Source organism: Merops nubicus, unplaced genomic scaffold (assembly GCF_000691845.1).
Source record: "Merops nubicus isolate BGI_N331 unplaced genomic scaffold, ASM69184v1 scaffold47701, whole genome shotgun sequence".
Classification (NCBI taxonomy): Eukaryota; Metazoa; Chordata; class Aves; order Coraciiformes; family Meropidae; genus Merops; species Merops nubicus.
This window is the reverse complement of record NW_008587352.1, coordinates 116-19,904: the sequence shown is the minus strand read 5'-3', so window position 1 is coordinate 19,904 and position 19,789 is coordinate 116. Positions and strand designations below refer to the sequence as shown.

Here is a 19,789-nt window from a genome sequence, read left to right as displayed (position 1 = left end):
AGAAAGGGAGCCATAGACACCTGCACTCCATTTTTCAGCCACGGATTCTGCTGTAGCAAAGAACACAGGGATCAACAAAGATTCAGGTCATCCCAGCCCTAATGCTGATGGCACAGTTTGAATTTGGGTCAGAATCTCTGTTCACTCCTTTGCCTCTCTGTGTAGAGCATGATGCAGGAAAATGATAACACCTGCTTAGAATTTACAGCTAGTCAGGAGTAAAACCTAGGTGGAGTAGAGACCTTCCTGTTCTCAATCCTAACCTCAATTTGTTAAGGTCAGCCTTGCAAACTGTCAAAAGGAACCATCTCATGCAGAAGGTGCTTCACGACCAGAATCGGCTTTTCCCTTATAGTTCTCCTATTAAAAGTGTAATTAAACATGCCTCTTACCTGTTTCGTGGCATAATACCTTTCTGCTTTAATGATCATGTCTACAATGAGGGCGTGACCGCTCCTTGATGCCACAGCTAGCGCAGTTTTTCCATGCTGAAAGCAAAGGTAGTGGATCAGAACATTATCTCGTACGTATGAGGTTAAGTATACCCAGAAGAAACACAGAAGCTTCATTTACAGAACCCCATCCCTTTTTTTTCCAAGGATATATGTAACTACAGTTTTTTGACTTCGGGGTAGCTACAATCAAAGTTCTAGGCTTTGCATGAGGTCTGCCCTCTCAGCCCAGAGGTGTCAATTTTTTGCTGCACTGAATTCCCCTGAAGAATTTCTGGCAAGGCACAACTGCTTTCAAACTGCCCTTGGACTACTGTCTACTTCATAGCTGCTTGTGCTTTCCAGGCACCGCTTCCAAGGCTGTGCAAGCCCAGGCATCCACAGGCTGAAGACTACCACTGATAGTCCCGTCCCACATGACGGTTAAACTGGCATTTCTGACAGATAGGCTGGCAAAGCTGGACACATCCACTTTAAGGGCAAAACTGTGTCTTGTTTTGGATGGTAAGAGAAGCTGGCTGACAGAGTGAAGAGTGTGGGAATCATTTCCTCATGACAACTGAAATGAGCACAGCTGAGGGTGATGTTTCATGGCTAGTACCGGCTGTCAAAGGAATTAAAAGCCATTGCTTTAATTCCAGCTGCAGAGGACTGCTCAGTCTGTCTGAACCCATCTCTGCTATCAATCAGCACTTTGATGCAGAGGCATCTCAGTGGTTCTTTCCACAGCATTCTCTCTGCAATTGTCTATTTTCAGCAGGTCTGCACTGTGTGGAACGGCCTCACATTTAAATATTCAGGGTATTCTCCACATACCAAATGCTAGGCATTCCAGAAAATTAGACCTAAAAGAAGCCAAACCCTTAATTAGAAGGTTCAGTAATTAAATTATAAGGCATTTCAACTCTCCAGCTACTATAAAGTTCCCTAATATATACTTTTTGACTTCTAGCTCCTAGCTGTTCAAGATCATTCTAACTACTCTGTTTTTAGGAAAGTGTCACACCATAAGCCAAGGAATTTCTATTTCATTAAATCTTTACAGCATAGACATACTTTGTACACGAAGATCCCAGAGACCAAAAGAGCTCCTGGGGTCCCACCCCTGGGAAGGTGCTCTGCATCTCACAGGGAGGTAGGTGTGTGCCCTGGCATCTTCCATGCACATGTAGCACGGCAGCCGTGCACACAGGGAGTGCTCTGCACTATCAGTCACAACCCATGACAACCACACCTGCAGATGGGAGGAAGGAATTGCTCTCAAGAGAGCATTTCCTGAACTGTAATAGCTCACAACTCGTGCAGATGCATGACATGCCCTGGAGACTGAGGACTCTTGCTGCCAGGCCACGGAGGCCAGGAAAACACTGCACAATCAAAGCAGGTTCCCCTTTTTCCTGCCCACTCACTGTACAGTAAGGGCAGGAACATTTTTGGCATCTTGGCACCAATTCAGTTCAGTGGCGTGGCCTCAGGGGTCATCCAGCAAACAGGGAAGGGAAAAGCTACTCCAAGAAATAAAACCAACACAGAAATGTGACAGAACCTGAGCTGGCTCAGAGCCATATTCTCATAACATGGGAACTGAACTTCATCAACACTGCTGCAATACCAGGGCACTATCCAGCCCAAAGGCTTGCAGGTGCCTACAGTCAAATCAAGCTGTAAGAAGTAATTGTCTGTGTCTGCCCTCCAAATACAGATACGTAGAGACAATTTTCCAATGGTGAAGGCAAAGCAGACAAGATTTCATTCTGGGCTAGGCTGTATGAGAACTGCAGCTCTGGCTACTGTAGGCATGACTCCAAATGGAAAGGCTTAACTGCAATGCAGGTTCTTACTTCAGCCTCCCAAACCATCAGCCATACCACCTGCACTCAGAGCCTCAAGCCTCATGTCAGGCCATGGGAAAAAGAGGTGATCCTAGTCCATAAATCATCACTCCTCATTAGGACAGTTTTGTGCATGAAAATTACTTTTTTAAATTACTAAAGGGCTAGATTTTGCCCATGGTAAACATAAAATCTGTTAACTCAGTGATACAGAAAATCAATATAGTGGTAACATAGTAAAAAGGGGAAGCTCAATTTGGCAGTAGTTCAGCAATATTTGTAAAAACTGGATTGGGTATTCTGTCCTTTCAGAGGCACTTGCCAAGAGGCTTTTGCCTTTGTGCTTCTTCCAGCTGTTGCCATCCTTGCCTTAGTCTTTCCAGGCTGAACATCAGCAACGGGGCTTAAGCACCCACCCAAACAGATCTGGGACAGCTTCTCAGGGACATGGCACCATCCTTTCCCGACGTCCCAGAGTGCTGCAGGGCAAGCACAGCATGGCTGCAGGCAGAGAGGAGGACAGTAGCCTCTCCTAGCTTCTCCTAGCCAGGAGGCTGGCTGTGAGTGCACAGTTACACCCACCACAGGACTTTCTCCACTCCATAAGCCTGGCCTCTTCTTCCAACAGGGGTGTCCAGCAGCAGGATTCATCCTTTAAACTATGGAGCTTGGAAGTTTTACAGCTCTTCACTAAAACCATTTCAGATCTCTGCAAGCACAGCCATATCAACAGGTGACTTCCCCTGTAACTGACAGCTTTACCCAGGAAAGACAACTGGTAACAAGGGCTTCCTGCACCTGTGAGAAGAAAGTTATAAAACCAAAAATAAAATCACATAACCCGTGCTCATGTGAGGAATGCCATCTACCTTGTCAACAGTCTTGAGATCACAGCCTGCCTTCAGCAGCACTTCCACGAGCTCCACATTGCCAAGATCAGCTGCCAGATGTAGAGGAGTTTCCTGTCTCTGGAATTAATGACACCAAATCACTACAATAAGCCAGACTCCCCCTCAGAAGCAGAGTGCTCACAATCAGAATCTAAATAAGATTCACAAGAGAGGGCCTTGGCAAGAAAACACTGAACAGAGTGAAATCATTTAACTTCTGAGTGATCTACCTGCCAGTTTTGTTTCAGGCAAACCAGAGAGCATCTGAGATCTCCACAGGAAAACCAGGCAGGAGTTCCAGCTGGCTCAGGAAAAAGTTGCTGTCATGCCCCTCTAATGTACTGTAACCTAATGAGCTCTCTCTCTTCACTCTCATAAATAAGGTGTTTTGGACAGAGTGCTTCACGCTACTGCCAACTCCCACCCATACTATCCTCTCAAGTAACTTTTTCCCTGCTGACTAATGCAAAGGCAACCATAAGTTTCAACAGTACATTATGCCACGTCCACAGCAGGGTTTGTTAGCCAGCCCTGCCACAAAACAATGATACGTAGCAGAACTGCTCCATAATGGGTTCAGTGAAACTTGAACCACAAACACACACACACACAAAAAGGAGGAAAACCAAAAAGCATTAAACCAAACCACTAACAAGAAGCACAGCTAAAGGGGCATTCAGCTTTGGATCTGAAATGACAGTTGTGTACTCTCTACACAGCTGCATGTACCCAAATAAAACCTATTTATTTATCCTTTTGCAGAATATTAGAACAAGAAAATCTAGACACGAGTGTAATGCGGAGGCAAATAAGTTCTGTTGGCATTGGTGGAAGCCCTGCATATCTAGACATGTCCCTTAGCATGTTTCATGTGACACAGCATCCTTTTAAGATGAAGGTTTTGTGCCTGTACTTCTCTGATGTTGCAATTCTACATTCTCTAGGTCTGATTGGAGGTAACTTTTTTGGCTTTTAGACCTCAACTTAAAGGTTGCAGAGTCAAACACCAAGACCTTACACACCAAGAAACAGCAGCCTCGGGGCTCCACATCAGAGTCTCTCACCAGCTCTTTTGGGAATTCACACTATGATCATGCAGCCTCATAAATTTTCCCTAACAATGCATCCCGTTTTATTTTCTGCAGTAATTTAGAAATATGTATGTACCCATTGTATGTCACTTCAGACATGCTAGAGACAAAGCACAAAACATTTCTAAAAGTTGGTTTTAAGGAGTTTAAAAAATTCTTTGTGTGGCAGTGGAGCTTATCATCATACTTGACTCCAGCTGCCAAAGATAGCCTCAGTCTCACAAAAATGTGTATGAATTAATTTTTGGCAATAAAACGATTGATGGGAATGGGCCAGCCACAGATTTCTCAAAGTCTAGTCCTCGTTGCTATCACGGGGAGCATCCCCACCTGTCAGCTGGGGGACCAGGGTGTGTTTCCCCAACAGGGAGCCGCAATGCCCAGTGTGGGACTCAACAGACCTGATGGGACAGTCTTTCCACAGCTGAGATGTAGGGTTGATGAGGACAGGGAAGAGAGATTCTCTCTGAAGCACTGCAGCTGGCATGTCAGTCTGTACACAGCTGGCGCCTCAACATCTGCCCAGTCCATTACGGACAAGGTGCCAGGGTACAACTTCCATGAGCTCTGAACAAACTTCGGCCACAGGGACCATGAGCACCGGATGCAATCCGGATCTGTGGAGACCTGGATGTTGTCCAGGTCACTGTAGACCACCTTGACCACTATTAACTCCCTCAGATACTGGATACCTTCTTCTGTGGTACTGGATGGCAGCTCAGTAGGCATGAGCCAGGCCCAAGACAGAATCAGATGTTGCTGTGCTTCACCAGGGCAGGCAAGGCTACCCTCCTTCAAATGGTGTGCCAGTTATCTGGGACTACATGCCTGTTTGGGTGTGAAGTCCCAAGCTATTGGAGACAATAACAGCCCCAGGCACCTGCCCAGCTTCTCCCACACATGCTGCCACCCAAGCATAGACTACCTACAGGCATGTGCTTGTGTGGCATTCTCCTTTATTTCTCTAACCTTATGAACAATGCTCAAAATAAGGCTCACAACACACACTACAGTGTGAACAGGAGTAATCAGAACAGCTTGATTACACAAAGCTGTTCAAAGAACTGAGTACCCATTAAAAGAAGGTTGGGAGGGATCTATGTCCTGGAGGACAAGAATGGGTAGGTGCCATTTGTTCCTTGGTCCACAAAGCGTCTCTCCAAGGCGAAAAGTGGGAAGGTGTAATTGTTGATTTTCTCCATGAGACAATTGTCTGAGCACATGCACAGGAGAGGCACAGGGCCCAAAAATATCAGGCTCAAGGCCAGCGCTTTTATCGTGCCTTTCTCAGGCAAAGCAAAAAAAAAGTGATACATAGCACAACAAAAGCTGAAAATAGTCATTAACAATTATAGGGGGTTTTGTACAGCAAGAAAGCACCAGAGGTGTCGGTATCCAGTGTCTGATGTGGTGGTGGAGGTGGGCTACAATGAACTGACCAACAGCCAACTAGGCTTCCAAGGGCCAGAAACACTAACCATAGGCCAACGAGTCCCGGTAAAGGTGATGGAAAACAGGTGCCAGCATCCCTGGGTGGGCTCGAACCACCAGCCTTTCAGTTAACAGCTGAATGCGCTAACCGGTTGCACCACAGAGACCTGTGAGCTGTGTTTTGGTGGGATACTGTGTGATGTGGAGCTTCACTTTGGTCAGCTCTGGTCATCTGCTTGGTTGTGTCCCCTTGCAGCTCCCTGCACAACCTTACTCCATTCACTGGGGGGGCAGATGTGAAACAGAGGAGGCCTCCATGCTGTGCCATGTTCAGCAGCAGCTAAAACACAGGTGCCTTGCCAGCACTGCTTTGATCACCGGTCTAAAACACAGCACCCTGTGGGTTGGTATGAAAGGAGTTAAGTCCATCCCAGCCAAAGGAAATGCTGCAGTGTTCCCCTTTGAGGTCAATACCATTGAGGCATTTCTGCCATTTATTATGTTTGAATTACTGCATATGAATTGTAACACTTGAACACTAAATGAATCCACATTTTTTTCTGGGGATATAGCATTTTGCTATCCGCATATTGCACAATGCTAGCACAGCATGTACCAGGGACTAGTACATATGCATACATGCAAAAAGATAAGGAAGAAACTGCCTCTTCCTTCCTACTTTTTTGTACCCTGAGCTCATAAGGAAAAAAAAAATCAGACAAAATCCACGTAATCTCCTCTTTACCAGTGAAGTTACATTAATTCCCAGTTTTTCTTACCTGATTTAAGGAGTTGATATCATGATCGGCATCCAAGAGGCTTTTTACTACTGGTAGGTGATTATTGATGACTGCTAAATGGAGAGGGGAATTCCTCTGCTGTAGAAGGAAAACAATAAACTATTACACCTGGGTACATTATGAAAAGTTCATTCAAGCGAGAAAGGTGTTCTTGTTAAAAAACACCACTTGGAAAAGCAAAATGCTCTAGCAGAGGTTCAAGACTGAAGAAAACACACCTTGAGTTATGCCAGAGATAGTGGCCTGCTCCTGCAACACCTACAGCAGCAGGTTAAAAAGCATAGCTGAGAAACCTGGAAATGCTGCATGCACAGGGTGCTATCAATGTGTCACCACTTAGGAATGTGTCAAGGCACTCCTCTTACTTGTTCACACCTGGAGCGTGCTGCTACCCTTGGCCTACAATAGAGAGCTTAGGATAATGTTTCTGTTCCCTCAGTAAATTGGGTTTGCCCTTAGTTGAATAGGCTGGAGACAGATTAATTCTGTATTGGGTAAACAGATGTCAAAATCTACTTTCCAAGACTAAACTCTTGTCATTTATTGCTGCTGGAAAATACTCTTCATACTAAACTGACTTGCTGTCGTATTTATAGAAAGCAAATTGCAGTTAGAAAGCAATTAAGGGCCTTTATTCAAGTGATTATTTATTAAAATAACTGGGGCACAGATCTCACACGAGTCACAATCTAACAATTAGATTGGCAAGATCAGTTTGTATGTTGAATATGTGACTCATCAGTTTCTCCTTGAATACAGCTAACAAATAATTCCGTATCAGTGCCATTCACGTGTGACAGGCACCGGTTCATTAGTGTCTTTACAAACATCTGCAATTTCTTCAGGGCTACAGGGAAACAGAGCAAGAATTTATGCAATACTGCACTGGAAATGTTGTGAAATGTTCCCAAATGTAAGTTAAAATTTCAAGAGTTGCTTCCACTACAGAAAGCCAACGAGAACAAGCAGCACAACAACTGCCTGATCTTTAAATAAATCATTTTGAGCAAATCATAAATTGTTCTTTCCAGATAACACTACACAACAGGCCAGTGATCATGGCAGCTAAGCCACATAGCCCATATTCTTGTTTGTATTCACAAAAAATCTCAGCTGTAACAAAAACTGTAATCTGAATCCAGACAAGATTTGAACACCAGGAATACCTCTTTCTTTCTAAACCCCAAAGAATGGTAGCATACAGATTTTGAAGGCATATGCTTGGAGTGCAGAAGGTGAAAAAAAATCAGTTACAAGTGTTAACTCTTTGCCCGTGGTGGATAGGGAGGCCTGTGTTACTGCCGCTTAGCTCAGGCAAGGTACTTTGCTCATCTTCTCCTAAGGCCTGGTCGTTGCCTTACCCTGGCCACCTCTACACTATACTGCACCAGCCAGCCCACACACTCACTGGGTTTGTGCAACAGGACCTTGCCTCTGTTGGTCCATATATGCTGCTAACCAACATCCATAAACCACGTAATAAAGTGGATAGTTAAAAAAACCCAAGGAACTAGTCAGTCTCATTCAGGTGTCCAAATTCCCAAGGAAGGCCACAAAAGACAAAACAGGCAGAATGGTTACTCTGATGTATGCTCACCTCAGGTTTAGGAACCAGGTCAATATTCCTACCAATAAGAAAAGTAACCAAGGATAGGTGTCCATTCTGGACTGCAATCTGCAAAGCACTGCTATTGTTCTGAAACAAATGGTATAGATGGCAAAACGTTACAATCCTGTTGCTGGAAAAACAGTACTACAGATAGCTACCAATATAGGATGTTCTTTCATTCACTTTTGTATTATCCCCTGCCCACAAAAAAAAACCAACTTCCTTTTGATAAAATGATATAAAATGAAGTGGATCAGCAGTCAGCATGATATGGTTTTGTAAATACTGAAGGAGCTTTCCATTTTTACTATATTACAACAAACACGCTAAACCAAACAGTATTCCACAGTCCTTTACAAGCTCTCTTAAGATAAATCAGCATTGCCAGCTATCCTGTGCCATGCAGAACAACAACACCAACACCTCCCTTAGTCTGTTAGTTCAGTCTGACATTTAACAAGCAAATACAGCCACATTAACAAACTTCTAAAAATAAATCAATAGAAAATTTTCACTTAATAATTCTATAAAACAAACAAGATCTCAGCTTGCTAGAATCATAACTTCTTGCAGCAGGCAAGCCAAGGCCGTTCAACAGATGTGAGCTGGACTGGAGTCCAGGAACCAGATGTGGAAAACAGGTTTGTCATCAGTTCAGCCACACACGCTGCCAAAAAGGAGGATTTTCAGTTACCCTAGCTGGTTACATTTCCTAGTCATATGTTTTAATATTGGACATGCAGTAAACAGAAAACCTCCAGCACAGTACTCCATCAAATAAATCGATGGCATATTTCTTATGCATCAGTTTTTTTCTGCTAGAACTCTCTACGTTCCCATTCTATTTTATTAATGTGTTGTTATACTATTTCATAAAAATAAGCAGAGCAAATATACCATTAGTACACGCAGAAAAGAGAAGGTAGGCTCCTTCCCACAGCCCAGAATGTCCCAATACCTGGGTGCTACAAGGGTACTATGTACATACTTGAGTTAAAACATTGATGTCACTGCCTGCTTCCAGTAAGAGCTCAGCACATTTTTCATGACCCCCTTCAACAGACAGGTAAAATGGAGTTTCTCCATTCTAGAGCAAGAGAGAGAAAAATATGTGTTCCAATTTAAGCCACTTAACACAAAACAGGTTAGCTTGATCAGACTCATCCATCTCAATAGAAAAGGGGAGATGGTCACAAAAGAACACAACCTGAATGCTCCTAAATTAACACTTAAATGAAATGGCAATTCACCAACACAAGTAACAGATGACATTTGTGTGGACAGGTGTACAGTAAGGTTTATGATACTACTTTGTAAGTATTAATTGCACTCTCTTCAAAGAAGATTGCTAGCAACAGGCACAGAAACAAAGACAGTGAGTAGCAATTGCTGCCATTCAACACCAGGCAACACTGTTACCATGCTAACACATACCATAACTAGCTATTCTTGTCAGTTCAATGCCATGGATTTCTGATGAATTCCTAACTCCTGTGCTAGTATAACTAGAAGCACTTTTAGCAGAATTAATCTGATCCTGAAGAACTCTCCACGTCTCCACAGCAAGTTTCAGGAATGCTGAGCTGAGTCATTAGTGTGTATTTCCCTTCTCCACCCCTACATTAAGCCTTGAAATGTGAATTAGCTCAAGGATACAACCTTCACAGCTAATAAGCAATTTATGAACGTGTTGACTGAGCTCACCAACAGTAGCCTAGGAATAAAAAGTGGGAATGAAAACTGGTCTGCAACCAGTGCTGTGCAGTCAAATGAGATCAGAGGAACAAGGTACAAATCTGACGCCTCTTTGCTGAGGTGCTTGTGATGGTGTGTGCTGGGTATTCATGTTGAACTGGCCCAGTGAACAGCCTGAAATGCTCCACAGATGGTAAAAGGAACAGGATCATGTGGCCAGAAGTGTTGCAGGGCAGGACACGAGGTCCTCCTCTCTTTCCTCCTGCCAGCAGTTACACAAGAGCATATGAGACAGAAGGGGGGGGGGGCGTGTGCACTGTGTGATGAATGGAGGACAGAGGAAGGGACACTGAAGGAGTTAATGGAACAAAATTTATTGGAGAAGGAACAATGAAACAGGATGCAAAGGTACTAGAAAAGCAGTAGAACGGATGAGATCTCCTCAGTGCAACATTTATTCCTTCAAAATGTTATTTTTGAGTTCATTTTTCAAATCTTTTTCAGTGACTTCTGTGTCCTTACCTGATTGAGATCATTTATTTCCTCCCACTGTTCAAGAAGAATTTCTACAACTTTGTTGTGACCATTTTTGGCTGCAAGATGTAATGCTGTGTTTCCATCCTTGAAATTAAAATGTCAAATAAGATATTTTAAAACTCAGAATAAAGTCAAAACATCAAGTAATACCAACAGAAAGCCTTCAGCTTCCTTTCAATCTCCTCCATCATCAGAACAATTTCTTAATAGCTAATTAAGAAAAACAAAAATGAACAAACAAACAATCTAAAAAAAAATGAAAAAAAACAACCAAAACACAAACAAACAAACAAACAAAAACAAACAAACAAACAAAAACACAAACACAAAAACCCAAACACAACCCTTGGAGATCTTGTAGAAAATAATCAACACCATTTAACGTTTATTTTAACACCAGAAAGCAAATAAAAACACAGACCAAGTTCAGGAAGAGCAGCAGGTTTTGAGCTAAATGACAATCCTGGCACAAGAAAAAGTATCAAACTGGCTAAAGCCAAACTGCATCTGGAAATTAGGAGAAGAACCTTAACTCTCAGACAAAGCAAAGTCCAGAACAACTTTTCACTCACAGCACTGGGTTCAAGAGAGCAGAATTCAAATCCTTTTTAGAAATTATGGATACAGTGTGATTGCTTTTAGTGACCCAGAAGATGAGTTTCTGTTCTGGCTTCTTTCTTACTTAATTTGCAGGATCATGGCATTTGCCTCCTGTCACTGCTGTTTACACCTTTAGCCTGACAAAAGTCTGGGAAAACACTGTCCTTTAAACTCTGATGGTAAATTCTTTAGCACAGAAAAGCTCCGGATTGCACTGCAGTTTTTAGACTATTACCAGAATATAAAAAAACTAACATCATTTCCTGGTTGGTTACTTATGTCGTTCTGTAAATACAGTGTCTGACCATTGCACAGTTTTTAATGTATTTATCCTTGCAGTGCCTCAGATGCAGAGAAATACCAACCCAATCATTCCACAAAGAAAGGAATTAGGAAATAAAGGTAGATTTTGAAAGTTATTTAGATACCTTAAAACAAAGCGTCACAAGAAAACTCAGTCAGATAGAAGTGTTAAGACACTTCTGAAAAATCCCCAGAGGTGTTTATTTGCATTCTGAACTGTTTAAACACCTTTGAAAAATGAGTCATGCAGGACTTGGCAGTGACACACAGGTACAGCTGAGCAGATGAACAAGTGGGAAATTCAATCTCCCTGTACAGAGGCTGACACCTTAATCACCAGACTTTCACAATTCTCCCAACAGACAGCATATGCTAGTCTTGCTTTACATGAATTATTAATGTACATGGATAATTCTGCTGGCAACAAGACCAGAAGTCCCACTGTCTTCCCTTAATTACTGAAAAACACCATCCTTGTGTATTTTTTGGTCCAATGTGTATCAATACTAGCACTGTGACATCTGTACAGCTTATTCACATTACTTGGTTGTGTAGTAACTACACTGAAATGAAGCAATCTTTCATAAGCACAGTTTTAGTTGAAGTCCTCTGGGGAAAAAAAAAAGAGCCTTTACCTGATCTTTTTCAGATGTAAACAGCTTCAGAGTAATCAAATTGTTTATCATGTCAACATGGCCTTTTTCAGATGCCAGAAGAAATGGTTTCTTACCTTTCTAGAATGCAATTATGGAAAGAAATACCATTTTATTAAAAGTAAAGATGCTCTGGATGCCCATTTACTAGCTATATGGCATGCATATGTGTATGTCTATTCTGCATAAAAATCTATATATTGTACAACTAAGCTGATTAACAAAAAATTAGATAATACACAAGAAAAGGATGAATTTTTTTAAAAAGCAATATTTAATTAGTGAAAAACAAAACAAAACAAAACAAAAAACCCCAACATACTATACATTTTGTATATCCTGAATAAAATACTGGAAAACTGTTCAGAAATGGTAGCATTTCTTGAAACAAAGAAGAAAGAAGCAAGAAAGAAATGGCAAACATGGCCACATTGTTGACGGTTGTTCTGGTATGGTACAAGGTAGAAAATATGCTCAAAATAACTCTACTCAATATGAGTATAGAGTTAACTCTACTCAACATGAAAATATTTCTCAAAAGAATTGTGTTGTTAAAAGTCTGAGGATGCTCAGAAACAGGCAGTAAAGAAGTTGCAATTTCTTTGAAACAAAGAGCAGGAAAAAAAATAAACAAACCTACCCTCAATTTCCCCTGACTCCCATTGCCTCACTGGTGGGACTGAGCATCATGTGCAACAAAAATAAGGTGAGGAGAGAAATGCCTGGAGTTTAGCTGGCACAAGCAAAGAAGGAGGAAAAGTATTTTCCCTGAGTCTGGCTGTTTTTCTTGTTTCTCAATACACAAACTGGGAATATGAAGTTTATATAGCTGGCACTAAATTAAATGTCATTGAAATTCTCCAAATCAAGATTGTTTTGCCCCAACAGACGCCTTGTGACACCAAAGAAATAAACAGAAAGAAACATACTGTACCCCATCAGGCTTGTTCAAGTCACTCAGATGAAGATCTTGGAGAAAATAATCAACTATTTTAACACTGTTGTTCTGAGCTGCAAAGTGCAGTGCATTCATTCCTTCCTGCAAAACCACGAGCAACTCTGTAAGAGCAAGTCTGATTTTTTTCCAACATAAACATGTTTAGAGTTGGTAAAAATTTGTCATCAACAAACCTCATTCTTAGCCCTTTGATCAGCACCTGCTTTAACTAATTTTCGCATTATATCCAGATTTCCAGTCCAAGCTGCAAGATGAATCACTGTCAGGCCATGCTTCAAATAAAATGATAAAGGCAGAAATTAGCAAAAAAATACTTTGTGCCAAACTTCTTTAAATAGTTTTTATTAATTCAGTGTATGAGTGGGATCTGCTCTGCAGGCTTTTAGAAAATAATCTGGTAGTGTCAGTGGGATTCTTCTCGCTTAAATTAGGCTAAATATCACACATGAAGACCTAGCTAAATGTTCAGGCTGCTGCCTTCTTGACAGACGATTTTAGCATCTTCAGAGAAGATGAGAATGGAGAACAGGAACAGCTTTTGTGCTGTTGGTATGACACTTGGGATAGCAGGATGCTTTCTGTGACACAGACTTCAGGACTCACAAACTGTTCACTGAATAACAGAACAGTTCAGGCTGTGAAAAGCCTCTGGAGGTAACAGTTCTACAGCCTCCTGCTTCAAGCCTGTCCCTCTGAATGAGGTTGCTCAGGACCTTCTCCTGTCAAGTTTTGAATACCCTGAAGATTGAGACTCCACAAACTCTCTGGAAAATCTGTTCCAGTGTGTGACCACTCTGACAGTGATTTTTTTTCCTCCTTGTAATTAATTGGGACTTTGTGGGTTGAAATTTGTGTGCGTTTCCTCTTGTCCGACCACTGTTCACCTTGAAGAAAACTCTTGTCTCTGTCCTCTCTAAATCCTCCCCTTAGGTAGCTACAGAGAGTGATAAGGTCTCTCCCTTAGCATTCTCCTCCCAAGGCTGAGCAGACCCAGCTCTATCAGCGCCTCCTCATACACCAGGTGTATGAGGACATATGTGCTAGGACATGTGTGCTGTCCTAATCATCCTAGGGGTTCTGTGTTGGACTTACTCCAGCCTATCAGTTACTTTGTGGTCCGGGGGAGACCCAAACATGGTACCGCAAGCAGAAATTGCAGTGGAAAACAGTGGAGGACAATACTGAACATTCATCTGGTGAGCAGGCTACAAGAGTAAAATTGAGCTTGGGCAAAATCTGGGACTGTGGACCAGAAATCTGCCTTGAAAAACATTCTCAACTATGACCAAGGAGAAGAAGTAAGCAGACCTGATAGCCTCATACAATGAGAAGACTACCTTGGCTGGCAAGGGGATAGAGTGGATATTTACCTCAGCCTTCATAAGTTATGACACTGCCCCCCATGATATTCTTGTAGACAAACTAACAAAGTTCAGATGTAGACAAATGGATATACCAAAGTGAGCCAGCTGAACTGCCGGGCCCAAAGTGTTCTGGTCAGCAGCATGAAGTCCAGCTGGAGACCAGTCACTTGAAATGTACACTAGCCACAGATCCTGCATCCAGTGCTGTTCAACATCTCCATTAATGATGTGAGTGATGAGGCAGAATGCACCTCCAGCAAATTCATAGAAGATATAAAACTGGTAGGAGTGGCTGGATGAACCAGATTGGTGTGCTGCCTACCCTCCAGAGGGACCTTGATAGGGTGGAGAAATGAGCTGGCACAAACCTCATGAAACTCAACAATAGAAAAGGCGATGTCCTGTACCTGGGGAGGAGCAACCACAGGCACCCATCGTGACTGGGGCCAACTGCCTAGAAAGCAGCTTGACAGAGAAGAGCTCCTGGTGGACACTAAGGTGAACATGAACCAGCAATGTACTCTTGCAGTACACATGGCAAACAGTATCCTGGGCTCTGTTAGGAAAGGCACTGCCATGTGGTCAAGGGAGGTGATCCTTCCCCACTCACTGGTGAGACACATGTTCTGGGCTTCCCAGAGTATAGAAGTAACATGAACATACCACACAGAGTCCAGCAAAAGGACACAAATATGATTAAGGGACATCTGATATATGAGAAGAGTTTGAGAGACCTAGGACTGTTTAGCCAAAGAAGGCTGATGTGTGTCTTACCAATGTGTATAAATACTTGTTGGAAGGGAGTAAAAAAGATGCAGCCAAACTCTGCTAAGTGGTGTCCAGTGACAGGGTAAGAGGCAATGGAGACAAACTGAAGCACAGTAAGATACATTTAAACATAGGGGAAAAAAATTTACTCTAAAGATGATTAAACACTGGAATCAATTGCCCAGAGAAGTTAAGGAGGTCTGAGAGACTTGATTTTGATTTTTCTTTTTTTTGGTCTGTGCTCTGAGCACAAGGCTGGACAAGGTCATCTGCAGAGTTTCCCACCTCTGCCACTCTGTATGAATCTAGGCTGTTTGATACGGAGGAGTCTGGGATGAGAAAAAGAGGCACAAGGGTAGAAAAATGTACATTCAGGAATAAATAAAAATAATAAAAATTTTAAAAAGGCTGTTATGATGACCACAGTCTTGTGATTGTGGACTCCTGCTGACAGCAGTGAAGGTGGCCTGCAGACCCAAGCACCACTCGATAAGAGCACTATTGTGTGTTTTTAACCAGCTTACTTTTTGTACTGAGAAACGTTAAGAATGCTTAAGATCTCATGCTTTTTAATAGAAAAAGTATGTATGTCCAAAACTGAAATAGAGTAAAAAATAAAGTCATAGTATCTTTTTCCTATGTCTTAGCAATTGCAAGATCAACCAGATTGCCAGACAGTGTGTGAATCAGTCAAATACAACATGTAATTATGATGGAGTGTTTCCAATAGCCTTTCAAAAATTAACAACATCCGAGAATTAAAGACAGCTAATAATTAAAAGGTCATCCTTAACTGGAATGAGATTCTGAGTGTTTCGTAGAACCCAGAAATGGGGGGAGGGTCTATATATCCCCTCAATGCATCCTGTCAGGGTAATTAAAGGAGTGATAAAATGTTTAGAGTCACTTTATTACCTCAACAAACCTGGGAGATAACCACTGAAAAATAATTTGCCATAAAGAACAATTTATAATAAAGAACAGGATTAGGTTAACACTGTACCTACTGGTAGTCTGTGAAAGATCCAGGGATCCACTTCCGAGCTATTGCTACAGAAAGCACTACTACTTAAATAAAACTGTCCTCTTATTGCAGAACTACCCTCTTAGCATTTATACCATAGACTATTAATTTTAGAGTACTTAATTCAAGCAACGTCTTTCAGCCTTCCAGAAAAAAGGGAAATGTTGCTTATAAGAGTGCAGGATTTTCTTAGGGGCACATAGTGTGTGGATAGACTGCCATATTTCTTCAAAGCTGCACATGAGGTATTCACTGACAGGGCATCTTGGGAGACGATCGCAGAGAAACTCAACCACCACGAACAAGGGAATGGTTATCTACACTGCGAGAACATGCCCAAGCCAGGAGCCACTGGTAACTGGAACTGACAGGTGTCTCTCATCTTATTTTCATTCCAACACTGGAACTGACAGGTGTCTCTCATCTTATTTTCATTCCAACACAACCTGAAAACAAGGCAGCTTTCTCCCTCCACCCTCCACAATATGGAATTTGTCTGTCCTACAACTTAAACACTGTCGCATATGGTAGATAAGGAGAAAGAAGCCAACAAGGGGAGGAAGGGTAAACGATACATCTATTGTCATTGCTCAGTTCACTGGAAAACTCCTAGTTTGAATTACCTGATTATTATAAACATACCATACATTTAGTTTTAATATCTGAAATCTTGCACTGTAGATCACCATCTGCCCCAACCAAATCAGCCACCCACTGCTGGGTTTTTAATGTTTCAGAAGCTGCAGAGTAGCTGACAGTTTTGTATTAAGCTACTCACATGAAAATGGAGGGAAGGAACACAAGCAGTTACTTTCTGATCTCCTAGCAATCCCCAGAGCTAATTTTTACTTTCAGTGATTACTTACATATACAGTGGGCAATGATTGATACCCAACTATCATATACAGTGTTTTTGCACAAGGGGCTTCAACCACCATTGTGCTCACCCATGTATTCAACACAGCCAAAGCTCTAGGCCGTGTGTTTTTCCTCTAACAAAGTTTTTTTTCATACAAATGTTTGCAGTCTTAAGACAAACTGAAGCATTTACAGCAAGAACTTAACTTTGCAAAAAGGAGAGCGTAAGGCAAATATGTACTTCTATTTTTCCCCTACACTGTGTGAATCAGAACGTGTAAACCAGCTTACCTGATCTGCTATATCAAGTCTGGCTTTGTGATGAAGAAGAAAATCCACTGCTGAGATATGACTTCTTGCAACGGCAAAATGCAACGCAGTGCGCTTCAGCTGAAATAAACAAAGTGGGCTGTCAGATCCCTAATACAGTCCTTTTCCTTGTGCAGGTGATCAGGATTTCTGAATTCTCTGGTTATTAACCAATGTCTTTGTTAACATATATGTGTATGTTTGCATATTTCTCCTTCAACAGCCACACTCGGTCTCTATCTGCATCTTTTTTTCTCGTTGCTAGAATTTAGGTACTAATCTTAAATACTTCTTGTAGGACCAAATGATTTAGTTATTCTATGCAGCATTAGCCCTTCACTGTAATTCTCTGAAATGTCAAAGTGGGATTAAGCAATCAAATAGTGCCTAAAGGAGACATATGCAGTATAAGAGGCATCCATGTTTACTATTTCATTATATGGTTTGATGTGAAAACCTAAGGACTAGATTTATGCCATTAGATTTGCTTTTGGTACCCTCCTTGCTTTGATTATATTCCTGTGATGCATGATGAGATTCCTCCCTCACTCAGTACTAGTCACCTTCCCAGACTGAGTCATTATCTATGTAAATGAAAGTCTCCACCTTGCAAACAGTGAGTAATTTTACACAGGTGAATAGGCTCAACACTTACTAGGAACATTTGATTTTTTATTAAAATAATTAATGCTGGGAATTTAAAACTCACAAAAACAGACCAAAAGGTTTGGTTAAATTGAATAAAATTTCAGTGGAGAGAGTGATTGGATCACCATCCGTGGATGTATTTAAGACCCATCTAGACAGGGTGCTCAGGGGTATGATGTAGAGGAGGCCTGTTAGACTTAGATAATGGTTGGACCCTAAAGGTCCTTTCCAACCGTTGTGATTCTGGGAGCTTCGCTTCCAGTTAATTCAGAGAGTTTCTATGTAAGGATATACAAGCGATTCAGCTAGTTGACACTAGTAGTCAGCTTAGATTTGTTCTCTTTAAGCTCCTATGCTGACCAGCTGACTTATCCACGTAGAAGTTTTAAACTACCACATGTTAAAAGCATAAAAAGGCAAGATTTATGACATGCATTTATGCCAGGAAAAGCCTCTTGCAACAAATTAGTTCTATCAGCAAAACTCCTCTTCAGGCACTATATGTCCAGTTTAAAGATGACTGAGTAATGATCCAAACTACAGGACTGGAAAAGTATTTAGTTGAATTCCTGAATTCTGAAAAGCAATAAGGAAGCAAGGACTGTGTAAGTGACCTTTTGGAGTAATTGATGGGAACAATGCCATTGTTCAAGAGAAGTTTACTCAAAAGAAATCTTCATCTGCCTTTGCTTTTTACAAAGAAACCAAGGAATGCACCTGTACTATCTCCTCAGTTCATCAGTGTTGTATAATGCATATAGACGGGGGAAGCAAGTTTTTTCGAAACTCATGATTAAAACGTTAGATGCTCATGGGTAGATGATTTATACACAGCCACTGAGGGCAAACTGTTCTCTGTAACTCCCAGATTAATATCTTGACTGCTCCATTGCTGTTGAATTACCTCCCATGTGGAACACATTTTGCTACTGTGAAGTACACATCCTCTAGATTTTAGGCCTAGAGTTGATGTCAGCATAAGAAAAACATTTTCATGCGTCTAGGGCAAATCTGAAATCTGATTCCAGCCTGGAGCTAGGAGACATGGTAAAATGCTCCCACGGCTCCATACAAACTGAATGGTAACACTTCACACTTGAAATTTGTAGCTCTAGCAGCATAAACTCATTCTCAAAGTGACTGTGAGTTTAAGTCCTCCTGCTCTGAAAGGTGGGGAAGAAATTAGTCACTTGAGAAATTAGTCACTCAAGAACACCGAGTAAATATTAGAGCAGAGGTCACTGTTCAAAAGTCCTTAGTTCTCACTGGGATGCACAGACTAGTGGCTAAATGCAAAAACTTGTGAGTTATGATGCACAAATCCTATGGTCCATACTGGACATGTGAAACATTCCTTAATTGGGTCCTTGAAGGGATTCTGGCAAGCCCACCACCTTGCAGCTCTTGGGGCTAGCATGCTGGCATCCTACCATGCAACCCCAAGGAGTCATGTTTCAGATGGCTGAGACGCTTCATACTCACAGAATCTACAGCATTTATGTTAACATTCTTTTTATATAGTTTCTCCATGGTTTCCAAATTGTTCATTTTAGCAGCATATTGAAATTCTCTCTCATCTGGCAACACTGCAGAAACACAAGACGGAAGAGTTGTATTACTAAAAAACCAGCCAAAACCAACTTAAGGGATAATGACATTATACTTCCTTTCAGTTATTTGTCCTGATCTCTTATGTTATGAGAATTGTTTGCTTCTTATCATAGAACTGTTTCAGAATTACATTTTTTTTTTCTAGAGACATCTGGCTGATATTTCTAATTTCAACTTTTAAGTGCAAATAGGGGTAGTCTTTTCACAGCATAGATTACCATTATTTGCACTGCCCACAGGAACAGGAGTTCATTTACAAAGCTCTAGCCATCCAAATGGGTCCCAAAGTATTTTATAGGCATAGCAGTGAGTACTTCAAACTGCAGCATTTACAACCAGTTCTTGGAAAAGTGGTT

At 41.6% G+C, this 19,789-nt stretch overlaps 1 protein-coding gene and 1 non-coding gene across 2 annotated transcripts in view; both read right to left on the bottom strand.

The window, feature by feature from the left end:
- The window catches only part of ANKDD1B (ankyrin repeat and death domain containing 1B), a gene marked incomplete at its 5' end in the record, with an annotated part of 24,501 nt that extends 5,093 nt beyond the window's left edge, over positions 1-19,408 (bottom strand). The window contains 11 exons of the mRNA XM_008948869.1: positions 393-488; positions 3,154-3,252; positions 6,476-6,574; positions 8,094-8,192; positions 9,094-9,192; positions 10,323-10,421; positions 11,876-11,974; positions 12,828-12,932; positions 13,025-13,123; positions 17,157-17,255; positions 19,305-19,408. Coding sequence (XP_008947117.1) covers positions 393-488; positions 3,154-3,252; positions 6,476-6,574; positions 8,094-8,192; positions 9,094-9,192; positions 10,323-10,421; positions 11,876-11,974; positions 12,828-12,932; positions 13,025-13,123; positions 17,157-17,255; positions 19,305-19,408 — 1,097 coding nt within the window. The remainder of the gene's footprint in view (positions 1-392; positions 489-3,153; positions 3,253-6,475; positions 6,575-8,093; positions 8,193-9,093; positions 9,193-10,322; positions 10,422-11,875; positions 11,975-12,827; positions 12,933-13,024; positions 13,124-17,156; positions 17,256-19,304) is intronic.
- TRNAN-GUU lies at positions 5,790-5,863 on the bottom strand. Its single transcript has one exon. It is a non-coding gene; the product is annotated as a tRNA-Asn (tRNA).
- Positions 19,409-19,789: the final 381 nt, after the last annotated feature.